At 37.2% G+C, this 19,430-nt stretch overlaps 1 protein-coding gene across 4 annotated transcripts in view; it reads right to left on the reverse strand.

Moving 5' to 3' along the window:
- Positions 1 to 818: 818 nt before the first annotated feature.
- The window catches only part of LOC109083865 (SLIT-ROBO Rho GTPase-activating protein 2-like), a 100,261-nt gene continuing 81,649 nt past the window's right edge, over positions 819 to 19,430 (reverse strand). For 2 of the 4 annotated variants that reach the window (XM_042766268.1, XM_042766270.1), the window contains 13 exons: positions 17,691 to 17,775; positions 14,742 to 14,769; positions 14,290 to 14,320; positions 12,662 to 12,722; positions 12,063 to 12,140; positions 11,823 to 11,957; positions 11,591 to 11,696; positions 8,574 to 8,798; positions 5,618 to 5,697; positions 5,146 to 5,356; positions 4,891 to 5,031; positions 4,362 to 4,680; positions 819 to 3,354 (listed from right to left, as the gene is read on the reverse strand). In XM_042766268.1, the coding sequence (XP_042622202.1) occupies positions 2,893 to 3,354; positions 4,362 to 4,680; positions 4,891 to 5,031; positions 5,146 to 5,356; positions 5,618 to 5,697; positions 8,574 to 8,798; positions 11,591 to 11,696; positions 11,823 to 11,957; positions 12,063 to 12,140; positions 12,662 to 12,722; positions 14,290 to 14,320; positions 14,742 to 14,769; positions 17,691 to 17,775 (1,962 nt within the window). In that variant the 3' untranslated portion in view covers positions 819 to 2,892. The remainder of the gene's footprint in view (positions 3,355 to 4,361; positions 4,681 to 4,890; positions 5,032 to 5,145; positions 5,357 to 5,617; positions 5,698 to 8,573; positions 8,799 to 11,590; positions 11,697 to 11,822; positions 11,958 to 12,062; positions 12,141 to 12,661; positions 12,723 to 14,289; positions 14,321 to 14,741; positions 14,770 to 17,690; positions 17,776 to 19,430) is intronic. The other 2 variants (XM_042766271.1, XM_042766269.1) reach the window with 2 other exon arrangements.

Genomic DNA, 19,430 nt, shown 5'->3' on the forward strand with positions numbered 1-19,430 from the left:
GGTGTCTCCAGGTTCTTAATGACAGGTTTTTTTTTTTTGTTTTTCTGTCTCTATGATATATGTTGCAAAAAATAATTTTTAAACCTTATATTCTTTAACCCTTAGCAAGTGGACAAACTTCTAATGAAATTCCATACTATGTTGGAGTTTTTATTTTATTTTTTTTGATCCAGTGAATGAACTCTAAAGAATCAGGAATTAGACCTGAAGTTCATGAGAAATGAGAGCCGCTGGGAAGGAACACCTGCAGGTGTGATGCAGTCACTCAGGTATTTTTAAAACATGATAGCTGCTGGGACAGACAACAAGTGTTTGAAACAAATGTGTGAAAGATAAACGTGGGTACTTTTTGTGTAATGGTGGGTAGGCTATAAGATATCCCATCTCGGATTGATGCTAAAATGCACCAGAAAGAGATCCATGGCCACTTACGTATTCAAATGAAAAATTAAAAAGCTGGCAAACAAGAAAAAAATTAGTATTTGCAAAAAAATAAAAATAAATAATAAATAAATAATAATAAAAATACCAAAAATACATCTTTTAAAATTGGGTAAAAGCAATTTTTCTTCTTTTTTTTTAAATTGAAATAATCAATGACATGTCTAGCAAGAAATTTATTAAATGAAAAGACAAAAAAACAAGTGGCCAGTTAAAATGTAAAAAAAAAAGAAAATAAATTATTAATTTTAAACAATGAAAGAGACGTTTACCAAGCTTTTTTTATTTAAAATGAACAAGTAACTGGCAATATTAGGAAAAAAATAAAAATTTCTAATTTGTGCACCTTTTTATTGAAACAATTAAACAATTACACATTTAGCAGGCAATTTTTTTTTTATTTATTTAAAAATGTTTACTACAGGAACTACACGTGGAATTATATAATGTATATCTGAGTGGCAACTATTGCTTTAACTGTACAATATTGTACCAAAAAAAAAAAAAAAAAACACAAAATATGAAGAAAAAGAATGTACCTCTGTAATGTACACTATTGTATATACAAAGTACATCTGAACACAGGTTTCTCAGGTAACAGATATCTGAATGGACAACTATAAATATATCTGCCAAGACTATTCATTTTACAGTCTTGTTTCAATTGGACATAAAATGACATTTTAACAATAGCTATGATTACAAAAAAAGAAAGAAAATCACCCTCACTTAATTTGTTCACAAACACACAATGCAGATTCAAGTGTATAATGCTTGATTTCAATTTACACAATGAAAGAAAACAGTATGTGTGTAAACAGAGGCCTCGGCCAACAGCATACTATAACATTACACATTAAACACACACCATGAGTTTCCTGCTGTCATTTGCATGTAAAAGTCCCACTCACAAAAGAACTCCAATAAGACAGTTTCCAGTTGCCTTTATGAGGTATGAGGAACAACACACAGAATACGTCCAATCATTAACACATGAACAAATCTAACCACCTGTGAAGACATTTTCAGAACACGACAACACATTCAGAAAATAAGACGTTAGGAAAAGGCTTGTCCTCGAAAAATTCAATCTTATTTGGGGGAGAGAATAAAATGCCTTGGTCGTAAACATCTCAGTCTGTCCGTAGGTATTTTCCAGGAGTCAGAGTCACAGAGTAACAGCATGTTAGACTCTTGCAAACCACCACAACTCATTTTCTAGGATAATAAGGCCTCGCTTAGGAAAATACAGACTTGTCTGATCCATTCTGTCGAAGGCGTAATCAGGCAGACCGTGTGATGAAGATTGTCAGTCTTTAAAGAGGCTTTTTGCACGCTTATCCTTTCTGAGTTGGAAAAACTGCGGAAAGCAAGCTGTTTTTGCATGTTAGTCTATTTGAAGTCTTTCCCTTTTTTTGCACCGTAAAGCCGTAAATCTCTAAAAGCTGCTGTTAGGCTGTTAAGATTCAGAATATACATACTGTACGAAAACACACATACATAGATACCATGATACAGACCCAAAGGTGAGTAATAACCTAGGGAAAATTAAATAAAATGATTTTTTTATTTAATCTGTTTTTATTTTTATACACGGGCTATGAAGAAATAATGTGCTTGCGAGACATTCCTCATTTTTAGATACTTTTTTCCAGTTATAATCATGATTATTAAACTTGTACAAAACAACACCCTCTTTTTATGTGCCTGCAGATATAATAGTAGAATAAAATGATAATAATTTCAGAAGTGCTTTTGATGTGTATGGAAATGAATCGGTTTCTTAGGGAATCCATATTCACCATGCAACTATCTTGTATCATGAATCCTCATGCAGAGATGTTCCTAATCCTTTATTTGGTGTGTTTAGTTGTCTGTTGATGGCAAGATTTGGAAAAAGAGAAGCAGAGGCTGAGCCAATATGGATTATACTACTGATTATTGTAGAATCTGTAGAAAAAGACAGATTTGTCATCAGGTTGTAATGCTATTATGTGACAAGGAGTTGCAAATTCATATCAGGAAAATTTGTTTCTATTCACTACGATGCTGTGCTGTCTATAACCTGCTTCAAGCTGCACCAGCACCAAAGTCTGAGAGGAAGAAAGTGTCCACTGCTCATTCGTCCTCAAAGTTTGACCCCTTTCCTATAAAATCAGTCTATACACAGGCGGAAAAACTCCAAACCACTAATTTTAGGATTAGAGAGGAATGATTGCTGATGTCCATGTCTCAATCCAAACTAAAACAGTGTTTTAAAATCACTCCAATATTTCCACAAGTGTATATAATTCCACACACACACAAACACATGTTCACTCACGCAAGCATCCAATATCAGTTTGAGTCTGTTAAGTTGTCCGCAGTTTTCTGTTTAGATCCAAATAATCATTAATAGAGGGTGCTCTTGGAATTCCTAAGAAACGGATCACAGATGGAGGCTGTAAACCCTCAGACGGGGCAGGACTTGTCGGTGGGTGGTGGAGGGGGTGGTGGTGTTGGAGGTATGGTGGTGGTCGGGGATCCCATCGCCGGACTGCCCCCAGCCGAACTGCTTTTTGGGAACACCACAGGCTTGGGTTTGGTGGCTGGGGGTTTGTTATCTCTGAAGGCGGAAGCGGACAGACCTGTGGTAGACATTGAGGACAGAGGACTCTTGGGACCCGAGCTCTTGCCGGGCCGGAAGGTGGAGGGCATGTCGCTGGCTGAACTGGCGCTGCGCTGCAGAGGATGCTGGGAGGTGTCGGCCTCACGGAGCAGGCGGGAATGAAGCGGGCTGGAGGGTTCAGACGCCCCGCCGCTTTTCAGCTGCTCTAGAGTGTCAAGCACCACGTCAGGAGTGTGTTTGACGTTGCTCTGCCTCTCCAGCTCTCGCAGCTCACTTAGAGCCGTGTTCATAGTCGCCTCAATGTCCTGAAAAAAAGAGAGATAAATGAAGATAGAGAAAAGAGAAAATATGGATATATATTATAAAACATAATATAAAAACATTCTATTATTTATTTTATTTTAAAATCTTTATCAGTTTTTTCTAATGAACACAAAGTTTTGTCTTATTTTATTATTTGTTTTATGTTTGTTTACAGCAATAAAAGAGTTTAATTTGAATTTATTTTGAATTATTTATCAGTTTTTTCTAATGAATATTTGTGATGAACAGCACAAGATAGTTTCTTATTTTATTCTTATAATTTCATTCAGTTTAATTTAATTTACAATAAAACACTTGAATTCACACATTTGCGGTCTCATAAAGAAATTAAAACAATTTTAAAAAGGTCACGGATAACATCAAATAAAAGTATTCCTTATAAAAGCCTGGTTACCGGTTTAATAGATCATATTTTGTTTGTAATATTTTTGTATATAACATTTTGTTTGCAGTTTAAACCAAGTATATGCTGCAATTTCAAAAAAGTTACTGGTGAACTGGCTGGGTTTTTTTTTTTTTTTTTTATGAAAAAGTTTGAATGGTAACCACAGTTTGATGGAGTTTAGTGCCATTTTCTAGTATTTCACTCCTTTTCAAAAAGACAACATCCAACAACTTCGATGCACATATACAACAACTCTTCTGTAGCAAGTACAACAACAAAACTGTGAGATGTCCACACTCAGAATGACTGGACCGCAGGAACTCGAACTCAATTATAACCACAGCGGGGATCGATTCTGCCCCTCTATCCAGCCGTGAAATTACAGCTCAAAGAAAGATAAATAGGACATTCTCAAAAACACAGGCACTCCTCTGGAGAGCTCAGCACTATTTCCGGAGTGGAAAATGGATTTTCCGTTTACATGCATGTCATTCTTATTCATTGTAACTGTGTACGAAAACTAACAGGGTCTGAGTGTTTCTGAATTTAAATAATAAGCAGTGCCACACTGAATGACATGCCCAGATTCTGGGTTTGTTGTACCTGTGAGCTGTGCTCCACCTGAGCGAAGACCTCCGGGTCCAGTGGTCTGTGATTGCTGAAACTCTTTGATCGTCCTGCAGGTGTGGACTTGCGGAGCTGAGGACCTTCTACCTTAGTCTTTAGAGAGGAGTGTCGGGTGATGGAGTTTAGGACACTATGAGCACTGACCGGCCGCTTCTCTGTGCCCTCCTTGGCATATCCACCCGCCGGCATGGAGGAGGTCTTTAAACCCCCTGTTGCTCCGGATGAGCCCTCACCTTGTCCCTCCACTGGCCGGATTGTTCTACGGATGCTGGTCGCTTCAGGCCGTTTTCCCATCCTGAGATGGATAAAGTGTGATAAAATCATATGAAAGTCATTATTTTATATATATATATATATATATATATATATATATATATATATATATATATATAGAATATATATATACTTACTACTAAATACCTAACATATATAATCTGCCTTTCTAAATTTTAGAAATTTTGCACACCATTTTTATTAATGAAGATCATATGAACAGTTAACTTACTTGTTGAGGTTAGCTAGGTAGATATCAGCTACATGACCTCCAGTGGGTGAGCTAGCACTGGCTCTGGTGGACACCTTCTCTTCCACAGCATCAGCCTCTAGGTCAGCTTTGGGACTTCCTCTGCCTGCATAGCCATCCGGCCTATCACACCAAATCACAGACATCTCTAGAATTCATATACACTAAGAGCGGTCTTACTAATAGATAAGTAACTACTAATATCAGCAGTTCAAGTCAGTAAACCGGACAGCTTACATGTCTTGCAGTACTATGTACTGGTGCGGCACCAGTCCATCAGTGCCGTTGTGCCGACCCTCCCACCAATCTTCAGATACACGGTGGTACAGCAGCAAAGACGCCCCCTTCTTAAAGGAAAGCTCACGGTTGGTGCGTCCAGAGTAGTCAAAACGTGCGATGGCCTCAATGGGGTCAGACTCTGAAACGTTCAAGGACCTGGACTTTACTACTAAAGACAGAAAAAACAGAGGAAGACAAAAAGAGAGAGCACGGGAAGGGGAGATAGCGAGAGGGAAGAAAGAGCCCAAGGGAGAGAGGAAAGGTTATTGCATGGGAAGCCAGGCAGGTTAGAGCACATTCATCATGACAGGTTTGGAGCTGCAGATGGGGTACGTGAAACAGAAGCTTCCATGATAGTGAACATGATAGTGTTTTTATGAAAGATTTGTGTGCTTGTTAGTACGGTCATTTGAATTGCATCTAGACTCACCATCATCGCTGTTGTGGATTTCAGAGGCGGTGTCAGGTGCAGGTTCATCCACTAGGGGGGGCTCAATGTGTGGATTATCACTGAATTGACCAGAAGAAACATCAATCAGTGGAAACCTCAATTACAGACATTAGAAATGATAACAACATAAACTTTAACCATTACATTAATACAGAAAGCAACATTTACATGCAATACACACTTATATCTACATTAAATTAAAAAAGGTGACCTGATGAAAAGTTGACTAGACACCAGAGTAAAATGATCTTGAAGACCTTTTGATCTACAGGCTTCGGCTTAAATGCTTGAAATTATTTGAAATTTTTGCAGAGCATTTTGTAGACATAAATTGTATGAAGGCATGAATTTCCATTTTAAGTGAAATAATGAAACAAGATTTTTTAAATGCTCTTGAAAGTCTCAAGACTCATCATGGCTACAAATAATAATAATAATAATAATAATAATAATAATAATAATAATAAAATAAAATTAAATAACTGTTTTTCATTTTAATATATTTGAAATGAATCTTTTGCAACGTTATAAATGCATTTACCCTCATTTTCTGATCATTTTAATGCATTATTGCTGAATAAAAGTATATATATATATATTTTTAAAGAATTTTTTTACTGACCCCAAACTTCTAAAATGTAAATAAATACAGACAGACAGACAGACAGACAGACAGACAGATAGATAGATAGACAGACAGACAGACAGATAGATTTTACAACCTTAGATTATTACTGTTTTCCCCATTCAAAAATGAGGAAACCAGCAATAATCAAGAATAGGTATCTATATTCAAACTTTTGACCGCTATTGTAAAAAACTGAAGAGGGACTGAAGAGTAGAAGAAGGAAAGCTAAAATAAGGGCATAAAATGGTGAATGAGGACATTTCTGAGAACCAGTTACATCTCTCTATGCCTCACTCTTCAGGCCTGGAACAGTGTGTTCATGCTTCTTTGAAGCAAAACAGGAAACAGACCACAAGATACAAGGATCAAAGCTGGACTTTCCTGTGGCCTCTTGACTCCAAAGTAAACTGAACCTGCCCTCACTCAACTCCAGTAGGGAATCTAATGTGACCTGAAAACACTGTACTAATGCACAGGAAAAGTCACGAAGCCCTCAGTGCTGATAACAGCTCTGTTATGCCGTTCACAGGCCAAGTAACCCTCTAATAACCCAAGTATTCATTTAGCACAAAATCCAACTGAACAACCTGATCTCCTATTGAGCACTCAAGCAAAAACACTGCCTAATTTACTGTCATCACTGTATCAATAAAAGCTGCTCTCTCGTAACATGTGCTGGAGGAAATTCAAGCTCTGTAGAGTGAAAGTGCAGTACTCTTCCCAGCTGGAATATATCTCACGAAGGCCATCTCGGTTTGTTACATATACAGCTGGCAAGCATGAAGTCTGGGCTAATGAAAAGCTTAGTTTCATTAGAGAGCAGCTTTAGACAGAAGGAACTTGGTGCTAATGACTATATAATGTGCTAATCTCTGCCTGCTGTGTGTAGGGAGACACTGTCCCACAGGTTTGGCAATGCACACGTCCATCAGTGTTTCAGTGAATCATTAAAATGACAGACTGGCCTTATTGAGTAGTTAGCTGCCGAAGAAGATCCTGTGATCCTCCTGTCACTCCATTTAAGAGACCGAGTGTAGCTTTGATCTGGGCTCTTAAGGTAAAATGATCCGCATGGCTTCTTCACCCTTGAGCAGATGAGTTTGTGTTCATGGAGGTCAGAAGGCGCTGTGATCTTCCCCAGAGACACCGGATGTCTCATTCTGCTCTCAGAATCAGTCTTTGACAAATCTTTACTTTTGCATTGCAAGGACCGCGGTGATCCCACTGCGTAAATTTAATTTGACTGTCTAAAAAAAGTCTCCCCAAATTATCATCACCATAATAAATGCAAAAGTATTAATAGGACAGGATACATCTTTGTTGAATGAGATTTGTTTCACAATACGGAAATGAACATTTTGGGGGGAAATGTTTAAACATTTATGCTTTTATACTACACTACTCAATAAAATTTTCATACGCACTTCCACTTTAGACCTGAGGCTATACAGATGTTAAATGAAGTTGAAATACAGAATGACCAGTAATTCATCCCAGGACAGGAACTGGTTTGCTATGTGTTAACTACAGTATGTTGTTAACGTGTCTCGACTTCACGTGACCTAAAGCCTCAGGAAGCTGAAACGAGACTCTGAAGCTAAAAACATCATCTCAGCAGCTCAAAGTCTTAATTACACCGCCCATGCAATCTAAACAATCCGGTGCATGAAAACCACATGAAATCAGCCACGTCTTTAAGCCTGCATCTCACAAACAAACCTGATCTTGACACGTCGCTTTCTTTTCACGGTGACAGCAATCTGAAGTCATTTCCTCTATGAAATCCAAAACAGTTATTAAAAAGCTGTAGGAGGGCATTTCATTAGCACTTGCCCTCGAGCAGGGAAGGATAACCTCGTTTTTTAATTTCAAAACAGACCTCATGATGGTGTTTTATGAGTCTGGCTGCCTGCCAGTATTCTGGTTGCTTTCACTGTGACATCTTTTGGGAGACTAGGTCATGTGCTGATACATGCTGAGGGTCAGAAATGTATCTGTCCTCAACCATTGAACTGATGGCTTAAATGAGCATAATATACAAAGGATGTACACTTTAAAAAGCGAATGACTCCCTGTAGGGCTCTGTTGGTCTTTATAATATCTCTTTATCTTTATAGTGCTCAACCCTTCATGTCTGACTGGTCCTGCATTAAATCAAGCTCGTCTGATCAACTCATTTCTGGTTTTGTGGTTTGGCTGAGCAGCTGCTCAAATAAAATGTGGGGCCGGTATTCACTGCCAATGAATTTTGCCAAGATTATATTTTCTTTTTGCAACCAAATTCACTCTCGCTCATTCTAGACTCACCAGTATTCCTCAGCGGCTCCTCCACGCTCATAGATGGGCCCCTCCAGCTCACGGGGCCCTGGAAAGATGCACTCGTGATGGATAATAATGGTTTTGATGAGCTCGTTCACATGTGCCTGGCAGGAGACTTGGTCGTGGCCCTCGGGCACAGACATGAGTGTGGGGCCGAAGCAGATAGCCAGGTTGTAAGGGTCCATCATGTTGTCGTCACTGTACTGAGACAGGCTAGTTAAAATAAAGAGAAAAAAAAAAAACAGTAAACCAAAAAATAGGAATATAAATTGATAAGAATTGATTTGAATTAAATTATTAAAATAAATGATTTAATTAAGTAAACAGAGATTGACTTTTTTTATATTTACTTGAATTTTAAACTAATATTTTAATAACACATTTGCGTGTTCACGGTTCTTTGATCTCGGTTAATGGTCACATGACATGCAGGTAAACAAATAAAATAATCATAATAATAATAATAATAATAATAATAATAATAATAATAACAATAATGGTAAAAAATGTATATCCAATAAACAGACAGCAAATCACTGGTTTCCTACAACCCCTTACTCTTCCTCCATCACATCACAAAATATTTTGTATCTTTTTTTAGTGAGTGTTGCATCCTGATTGTTTTAATTTTATGAATATTTATTTAAAAAATAAATAAAAAGTATTTTAAATTAATTAATTAATTATTAGCTTTCCTAGGGAGTTCTAAACCCCCGTTTGGGAAACCCTGACTTAGTGTATATTAAAATTTGCTAAGAAAGGCCTGTATTTTAGCAATTATGTTTCCGCTTGCTTTTTCGGATGCTGTGTCAAGATAAAGTTATTAAACTTCTGCATTGAGACCCCTGCATTTTGTTTATCTTTTATTATTCCAAGATTATATGAGATACCAGATACTGCACAAAAACATTAAGATGGCACTTTAACAGCTTCAAAGATATGAAGATTTCTTAAAAATTAAGCCCTAAAAAAAAACTACAAAAAAAAATAACTAAATCTAAAAAAATATACTAAACATAAAAAAAAATATTAAAAGCACACAAAATTAAAAAAAACAAAACAAAAAAAAAAAAAAATCATAAAAAAAAATAAAATAAAAAAAATAAAAAAACACTACAAAATAGTCATACTATCCAGAAACATGTTAAAATAATCCTTGATCATATGACTTTTCTCATGAAGAGACCAGCTTCTGCTGGACTAATGTGAAAAAAAGTTCCAGACAGAGTCTCTAACTACACTTCCTTACGACAGCTCATTTCTCATGAGCCTAAGCCAGCTTTCTCCCATTTATCTGTGTCTATGAGACTGTTCTGAATTGTTACAATTGTTTCCCTTCTTACTTCACAATACGGCCACTTTGTTTGATTACTGAAAACTTGGATGTGTCCAAAAAGTTTGGATAGGTATCCTTAATTGTATTTGTGTATTGGGCGATGGGGGGTTGGGATAAAAGCAGTAGGGGCACATAAAAGTCCACATGGAAAGGCTCCAAACCAAATTTATGAGTACTGTCCAGCCCAGACAGTTACAACTGCACAAGGGTCTCCAATTACCCATCTCTCTTTCTTTTTTCTGCCTGCAAACGTCTATACCATCAAAGTGAGCTCTCTTGATGTTTATTTGTGAGTGTATACCATGCATTCCTACAGACGACGCACGTGATTGGCTGAAACACTGGCTATAGCACATTAGAGAGAGCAGCAGTTCTTTAGAGACCCCTTCTGGCACCTCCACTGACTTTTATAGCAGAGGAAAGATCTATCAGCCGTGGAGTAAACAGAGAAGCAATTCACTGAGGGCTACAGACGTCCCGCATAGGAACACTAATGGTGGCTTGACGGCGACACCATACTTCAACACACATTCGCTTCCCCCTCCTGGCTGTGATACGAGAGCTGGAAAGGGTTCAGTTGTTTTAGGAAAACCAGACATGCCTGCGTGCACAACGGCGGGCTGGAGTAAAAGCTAAGATCGTGTTGTGGTCTGGAGTGGCTTTCAAAAGGACCACATGGTGGAAAAAAGTGGATGTACGAGAGGCAAAGATATGGAGGGACACGTTCCAAGAGGCTTGAGTGCTGTAGCCCTCAGCTGAGGTTGGGTATGGGCCAATCCTCTCTTTTTGGTAATACAATATTTAAATTTGTAGTAAAAAGGTCATGTAAAATGGTAAGTTTAGATTGTATATAAGCTTTTTGTATGCTGTGGTAAGGTAAGCTGTAAGACATCACCATAAACTGGCACTGGTTTAAAGGAATCGTTCACCCAAATAATTCCGGCATCATTTACTCACCCTCATATCGCTCCAAACCGCTAACTTTGTTTTTATTCCTTTACTCACTGAAAATCTCATATCTTCTGGGATACAAAGTCATCAGGGCTAAAAAAGCTGACACACGGACATATGTTCTGTGGACATAATCTTTGCTTTCAAATGTTAATCCATAAAGCTTTTTTTGGCAGAATTGTTATTTTTATTTATTTTTTTACTCATGTCTAATCCTATTTACAATTCCACAAATCAAACTTTGTATGGCAAGGTCAATTACGACACACAGTCAACCAATGGCATTTGGCATCGCTGACATCAAACTTGCAATGCATCTTCACAAGTCACTCTTTAACCAAACGCAGGTGCCAATGACATCAGATTTTAGAGCTGCAAGTGGAATTTTAATTTGAATAATAACATAATAGTCTATGGAATTATTTGGAACATTGAGCACAAGCCATATGGACCAGGTTTATTTCAAATGAATGGAAACTTTTTTTGTCCTTTCTGAAGCTCGACAGTATTGGCCCCGATTCACTTTCATATGGAAAAGGGCACTTGGGACATTCTGCAAAACATCTACTTTTGTATTCCCTGGATGTAAGAAAGTGATACGGGGTTGAAACGACATGAGGGGGAGTAAATGATTGTCACAGACCTTGTCTTGAGTTGAAATCACACACACTGACAAAAATAACTTTGGTGGGAAAACTTATTCAAGATTCAAGCTTACTGGTTGAGGAAAGCGAACAGGTATCTCATGATAACCAGGGTGTTGCTGGGTAGAGACAGCAGGACTTTGCGGATGTGGACAGCTCTGTCCTGGAGGTTCTCCATGGCTGGAAAAAAAACAACATAAGAAACAAGTTAATTTAGGACAAAAGCTCCTCCATTGTCTAATCTGGTAAGACTGGTCTGCAAAACGCACGTGTACCCTGGGTGTAGGAAATAAAGCGGACACTCACAGACACAGGACATTAGGTCATGGAAGACTTCCTTAGGAAAGAGGGCGTTCTCCAGGCCTCTGAAGTAGAGCTTTAACACTCCAGCGATGGAGTCCATATCGTGATCATTCTGGTCCCCAGCCAGCGGGTCCTCACCTGAGACACAACGACGGAGAAGAAAGTAAGAACCCTTTAAGAATGCAGGCTTGATTCAAAATAGAGAAATGAAGGCTCAGCATAGGACAGTCCAGACAGACTCACCTCTTTCAAAAGCATTCTTAATATCATTGACTTCCACCTGGGAGCCAGACACCCTGAATATCCCCTCGTGATGGAGACCTGTACAGACACAGACATGATAGGAAGTGTTGTGTTGGTTTACTCTGGCACTTGAAGTGTTTGTACTTCAGAGTAGATACTGATATAATCTTAACTCAAGCTGGGTCTAGTGAATCTTCAGCATCTTGGCAAAAGAAATCAATTGTGTTGAATTGTTAGATGCCTGAGTTTCTCTGAGTTTACTCTATTTTTCACAATGAGAAACATTTATATTCACTAGAAACGTTTTTAATATTTTCAGTAACTTATGGAAAAAACTACATTCTCTGATAGTTCATAAATACATAAATACCATTATTTTGTTTAGTTCTCAGTTGGGACTAAACAGTAAAATGAAAAAAAAAAAAATGGAAAGACTGGATATCGCTACAGGAATAGAAGAGGTATAAACTGTATGATAGAAAAATAAATGAAGCATAACAGAACACTTTGTTTATTTCATCAGGGAAAGTCTAGAGAGCGCTCAGCAATAGTGCCTTTGGCAAGAAATAAAAATTGCGAGAGAGAGAGAGAGAGCTCACCGTGTCGACTGATGAAGCGAATACAACTCTCCACCATCAGGGGAATGATTTGGCAGGACTCCTAGAAGAAGGAAATAATAAAAAAAAAAAAAAAAAAAAAATTGAAAACAAAACATGAAGGAGAAAATATGCAGGTCTGTTCAAATGTTTCAGGGGGGTTTCTCTGGACATTTTGCAGCACAGGAAACCTTTCTGAACAAGGGTCTCTGTTTCTCGGCAGAGTGCTTAAATAATAATAATATTTGCAAAGGGAGGCAGGCATCAGACAGAATTTGGGAGGGATGAAAAAGCAGCACAGTTTGAGCCATGGGGAATGGGGCAACGGTTGCTAGGAGACAGCTTCTCTCCACAGCTTCCTTTTGTTTATTTGGGTTAGCAAGAAACAGCCAAGTGAAGTAGAATTTGGGCCACGTCTGGCTCGAAGGTCTCGCTCACAAACTGAACTTTATTGCTCGAAGGTCTCGCTCACAAACTCTTATACATACTCTTACATCAGTATAAAGCATCATTTTAACCCATTTTTCTCAAATCATTTGTCTTTAAGTCACAGAATATTGCTCTTCTATCATTATCCTTCACTAGAGGGCGACATGAACATTGGGGTGGTCAAATGAGGAGATGCAGTGGGTCCTTTTCTTTGTTCACCTATACTGCAGGGAGGTAAACCTCTGTAGGGTCTAGGTGGTAGAACGTGTACACTAAATTTATCTCTGGCCCAACTTACAAATGTAACCCACTGCCATGTGCATAATGATTAAAGGGTGGCACTGCTATATAACTGTTATATAATTTATCCTAAAGAGACATGCACTGAACACAAGTACATAATTACAGCAAAAAATGTACACATACAGTAATACAAATACAAACATACATCACACATGTCACATGCAAGTAAGGTTGGCAATGTTCAACTGTGATTTCATAGAGTCTCGACTCAGTACAAATCTTGGATTATGTATATGTGCATATATCCACAGAGTGACCTCACTGAACTCTGATATTCTTGATTGTTTTTTTTAATTATAGATATGTTAATTTATACTATTTATAATATAGATAAATAGCATTCACACAATTTATTTATTTTTAATATGGTTTTATATATATATAAAATATATATATATATATATATATATATATATATACAAATACAAACACATACAAACATATATATCACTAATATTTTAATGTTTTTTATATATATACACATACATATATACATATACATACACACATATATACATATACATATACATATATATATATATATATATACACATACACATATATATATATACATATACATACACATATATATATATACATATACATACACACATATATATATATACATACACACATATATATATATACATACACACATATATATGTATATATTTATTTTTTGATAATATATGTATTACTTTATTTAATGTAGATTCATTCTTTTAGTATTTAATTACATTATTAATTATTTTTTGATAATATATGCCAATGCACTGTTTAAATCATTGTAATATTTTGTCCTGTATATTGATTTCAATAACAATAGCTGATTATGATTGTTTGTGAATTGATACAGAATCAATTCCGAGTCAATTCTACCAGCGAGTGGTGATAATTACCTGTTTCTGAACAGTGGAGTTCCTCCGTCCGCTGATGGACACAAGCAAGAGAACAAGAGAAAGTTGTCATTGCAATGGATAATTTTTTTCTCAAACTGCTCGCCATTAGACCAGTAGAAATCACCCTACCGAGAAGGGTCCTATTTTAATACACTGGCCGTAAATACACACACACAGCTGTATTTGTTGTGAAAGTGCTTGTTTTGTCTCTTTTGTGAACTCTTGTTTAAAGGTACATTCCATTTTCCTTACTCCATTATAACTGCAGATTAAATCACCCACCCCTGGCCTCAATAAATAAATCAGCAGATGTGTGAATAAAAGATGAATATGTCTAGACAAGATATTCATCTATAAATGGCCCTTAAATATCTACATGCGTACTAAATTAATTCTTGTGCATAAATGGTTTAAGTCTTGTTTGGATTTGTTGGCTGTCCCACAGCACTCACCTGGCAAGGCAGTAGTCGGTCTTCTGACCTGAATGAAGAGATATAAGGAGAAAAAAAAGGAAAAAGACAGAGGAACCAGTTAGAGGGAGGCTGGATGTGTGAGGAAGAGGCCACAGCTGGACACGGTTTCCTTTTGGGAATAAAACCAAAAATAAAATAAAAAATCATCCCGCTTCTTGTCTATGCTGTCACAGAGGACCTTCCTGTGGGACGTGACCCCATATCCACACATTCCCCTCCAAACACATTCAGCGTCATCACAACGTGCTATTTTCCTGTTACACACAGCAAATGCCAAACGTGCAACTGACTTCAATGAGCTAATCATCCAAACCACTTTGTTTCCCTCAATCTGTGCTGGAACATTCTGTCAGTTTCCTCAGTAACAGCAGCTGGGGTTGCACACACTGTACTCAGCACCATTTCACACCAAAGCCTCTATTTACTGAGGCATTCTGACATTAAAATCTGTGTTTGTCATTGGACAAAATGAATAAGAAAGCTTGTGAATAACTAAGGCGTTTCAAATTTGATCAACAAATCCAATAAACCATTATGTCACTTTGAAACCAATCCAAATCGACGTTTATATTAGTATTGAATAATATTGGATATTTACTCTTTACATTTAGATTACATTTGCAGTTATCTAATGCTTATTTAAATCAAAGCAACACTTTATTAACACTCTTAAATGTAAATCTCAAAATGTCAGAAAAAATCATAATGTTGAGCACCAAATCAGCATATTAGAATGATTTCTGAAGGATCATGTGACACTGAAGACTGGAGTAATGGAGGAGAAAGTTAACATCTACAAAATGATTACTTTAAATCAAAACTATTAGATCATCTTTCTGACTGAACTAGCCTCAGCTAGCATGCTTATTTCACGATAGAGTAATCAACACCACTATTCTCTCCAACACACATAATTATCTCTTCGTTATCATGTGCCATCAGAGTGATTCTCTCGGTTTCACTTCCTGTTCACTGGCAGTTCCGACCAACTGGGTGACAGTTCCGTTCAGTCTGGAGGAATGAATGTGGGAGGTACATCAGAGTGAAAAACACTCCAGGAAATCCCTGCTGTGCTCTTCTCTTTATTGCACAGACTCTTTTTCTCTGTCTTGTAGCATGGCACATGACCTTTAACCTCCACCATCAAGTGCTGCCTATGAGTGAGCGAATAAGATCACGCTAAGGTCCAGAGGACAGCAGTACAGAGCGGCACTGCACTGTTAAAGCTTCATGCTCTGATGAGACTGATGACATCAGTACCACTCTCAAGCTAACACACACACACACACAATTCAGTACCCTCTCTGCCTGACACTGCAACACCCCACACATGCATATTAACACTAACCCTACACGTAAAAGAAACATTCTTTTTTTAGATAAATAATGAAATCATAATTTTATAATTTGATGTATCATTTTACACACATTTACTTGGCTATCTAAATGAGGACGTAACAGACTAATAAAAAAAAACATTGGCTAATTAAAACAACATTGTGTTTCTGTACTCATATTTGATTGGTTGAGTATCATTCACTCAACCAATTCACTCAAAAACACTGATTCATTTGGGAACAAAGCACATGACTGTCTTTAGGAGGGAGTCATTTAAATCATTCACTCAACTGATTTGTTCAAAAACATTGATTCATTCCAGGATGAAACAAGAGACTAGGTAGGTTTACACGCAGTAATTAAAAAAAAACCGACTAAACCATAGACTGTAAAAAAAATATGGACGCAGTGTCCGTGACGTCACCCATAGACTCCTCAATAGCGGTTTTGAAGCTCAAAGTGTGCAGAGCGGGCCGTCGCCATCTTGGCAGCGCGTCACCCGCGCGACTCTCCCGGAAAATCGAAAATGGGCAAAAAGGCGGGAGCTGGTTGCTGAAGCCAGCAAGACATAACACCACGACAGTGTCAGCATTGGCATTCCACCTGTCACTCAAGAGGCCACGCCCTTAACTATGCAGAACTTTAAGGCTTAATATAATTTAAACGGATGAGTTATAAAAAATTCACCCCCTCACAGTTGTCATGAAGGGCAAAATTAGTTATATAGACCAAAATCATATTTTGAACCAGGCTGTAAACATGTTTTCTTCTGCTGTAAAGTTGGGCATTTTAACATGGGGAGTCTATGGGACTGACTCCCTTTTGCAGCCAGCCTCAAGCGGCCTGTCGATGAATTACAGTTTTAATCAATTCCCAACAATCCTAACAAAACAAAGCAGAAACTAGATTCTGGGTTTACACGCAGTAATTTTCAGCAATCCGAGTGAATCCAATCCATTTTCAGATTCTGAAAGTTCTGTTCATATGAACCTAGGTGTGTGCAATATCATAATTTTTGATTGTGGAGAAGAAACTCATTTAGGTTTAAAACAACTTGAGAGTGAGTAATTGATGAATTTTCATTTTTGGGTGAACTAACCCTTTAATGACAAGCAGCAGCATGTTTAGTTCTATTAGACTGCTGTCACTTTAAGACCTGCACACATCTTATATACAGACAAGCATCTTTTTTTCCCTCGACTATTTTCTTGAGGTGTCTACATGAAGACTTTTCAGTCTGATTGAGTTTGATTACTGACGGATAATTTAGTCTGTCTTTATGAATGACTCACCTAATCATTTTCTCAACCAATTCATTCAAAACACTGATTCCTTTAGAGAACTGTGTGTATCTCTGAGAAACACAATGGTGGATTTTGCTTTGACTTCGTTCTGAAGTATTCTCTCTTGTGAAACAAAAATTAATTGGTACTATTGTGTCTAAAATATAATTTACTCCATATTAATGTTTCTGAAGAAAAGCTAGATTACACCCACAATATTTTATGACATTAGTATTTCCAATTAAAATGTCCCCAAACTAAAGCTCATCAACACACATGCAAACATCAATCGAGAACGATTACTCACTTTCTCCCAAAGTCTTTTGGATCAGGTCATGTTTAGCCTGTAGTTTGGTGATGAGGTTCCTGCCCTCCAGAAATTCCTTCAGTTTCTGAAACCGAGAATATAAAACATTTGAAACATTTTGAACTGTTAGACCATATCAACACTTGTGAATAAACATGACTGTGAATTTTCCTCTGAATAGCTATTAAGTGCGCAGTACAATCAATCTTCCTTCCTTTTCTCAGCTTTCTGACACAGGATCCTTCCTCCACCCCTTTCAATTTGCTGTGTAGTGTTGAGACTATATATCTTGTTGGCGTAAACATTAATTTCATATCTACTGGAGCACAGGGAGGCATCGGATCTATATGTGCTCTAATAGCTTATGGCTCTTTGGGGGCGAGAACCCTGACCTGATGGAAACCTGACAGCGGAGAGACAGATAGAGGAGTCAGGAGACGGATAGAGAGAAACCTGAACTGCGGAGGGAATGAGGGAGCTGGGCAGACAGATGCTTACAATTTCATCCATCATATATCACAGGCATACCAGCATTATAGTCATGCAGACACAGGAAGGGTAGCCAACACATGAAGCCATGCACTAGTGCTTTTGGCAGAAAGAGACAAGCGGAATGTACACAAGGAGTTAAAGAGAAAGAGGAGAGAGGGAGATATAGGGAAGGAATACATCAGGATAAGACATAATGAAGAGGATGTGCTAAAGCAGCCTGCACAACATCAAGTGACAAATCTCTGCTTGCTAATCTTGTCCTTCCATTGACCAAATGTGTAATGTTAGGCCAGAGTGAATGGAAATTCATATTCTAACTGTTCTATTCTTACCTTTAATGATCAATTTGTTTATTTTTTAAAGCAGGTTTATTTCAGAAAACCAATTTCTGTCTAGACATACACTGTAAAGTCTGGGCTACAAAAAGCAATCAAACATTTTAATAATTATTGGTCAGGAAAAAAAATACAGTTCACTGAACACACATCGACGATAGCTTTCACACTATATGAGGCTATTAAATGCCATTAAAATAGATTTTTTTTAAAACAACAAAACATTAAAACGATTATGAAATTATTATTAACTACTAATTATAAAAATATACAATATATTAAAAAATACTGAATACATTTTATTAAACCATAGTTAAGAATATATATTTATATAGTTTGATTGACTAATAAATAAAAAAAAAGATATTTTTCAAATAACCAATATTGTATAATAATATTTTTTGGGTTTTGAACTAGATGTTTGAAACCGTCATACAAAAACTATTTATAGAGAAAACAAGAATTTAACTGTTTTTATTTATTTATTTTAAATCCAACAGCTACTGAGTTGACACCAACACCTATCTAACCCTAGTCTCTCCTATGAAGTTGTGGCTCCCTGGGCATTGCTATACTGCTGCTACTGTGTTCTGGGTATTTTGTAAAATCTATCAGAATAACAAATTCCTCTGTAATGTTATTTGTCGAATTGTCGTAACAGTTTAAATTGTCTACAAAGAAGCACAGATCAATGAACAGCAGTCTTCTCTAATTACTGTCTTTTCAATCAAAGGCTTCTTAAAAGACTCCGATAGAGAAGGAAGGACATTAAGCTGCATCTCAAACACTCAATCGCTTATCTCTCCCTTCATCACCCTTTCTTTCCCATTTCTCTTTATGTCCTTCCATGCCCCCAGCTACAGATTTCCCACCATCCAATCCTCCACACCCTTTCTTCAACCCTGTGACCCTG

The sequence above is a fragment of the Cyprinus carpio genome, chromosome A11 (assembly GCF_018340385.1).
Source record: "Cyprinus carpio isolate SPL01 chromosome A11, ASM1834038v1, whole genome shotgun sequence".
NCBI classification, from domain to species: Eukaryota; Metazoa; Chordata; class Actinopteri; order Cypriniformes; family Cyprinidae; genus Cyprinus; species Cyprinus carpio.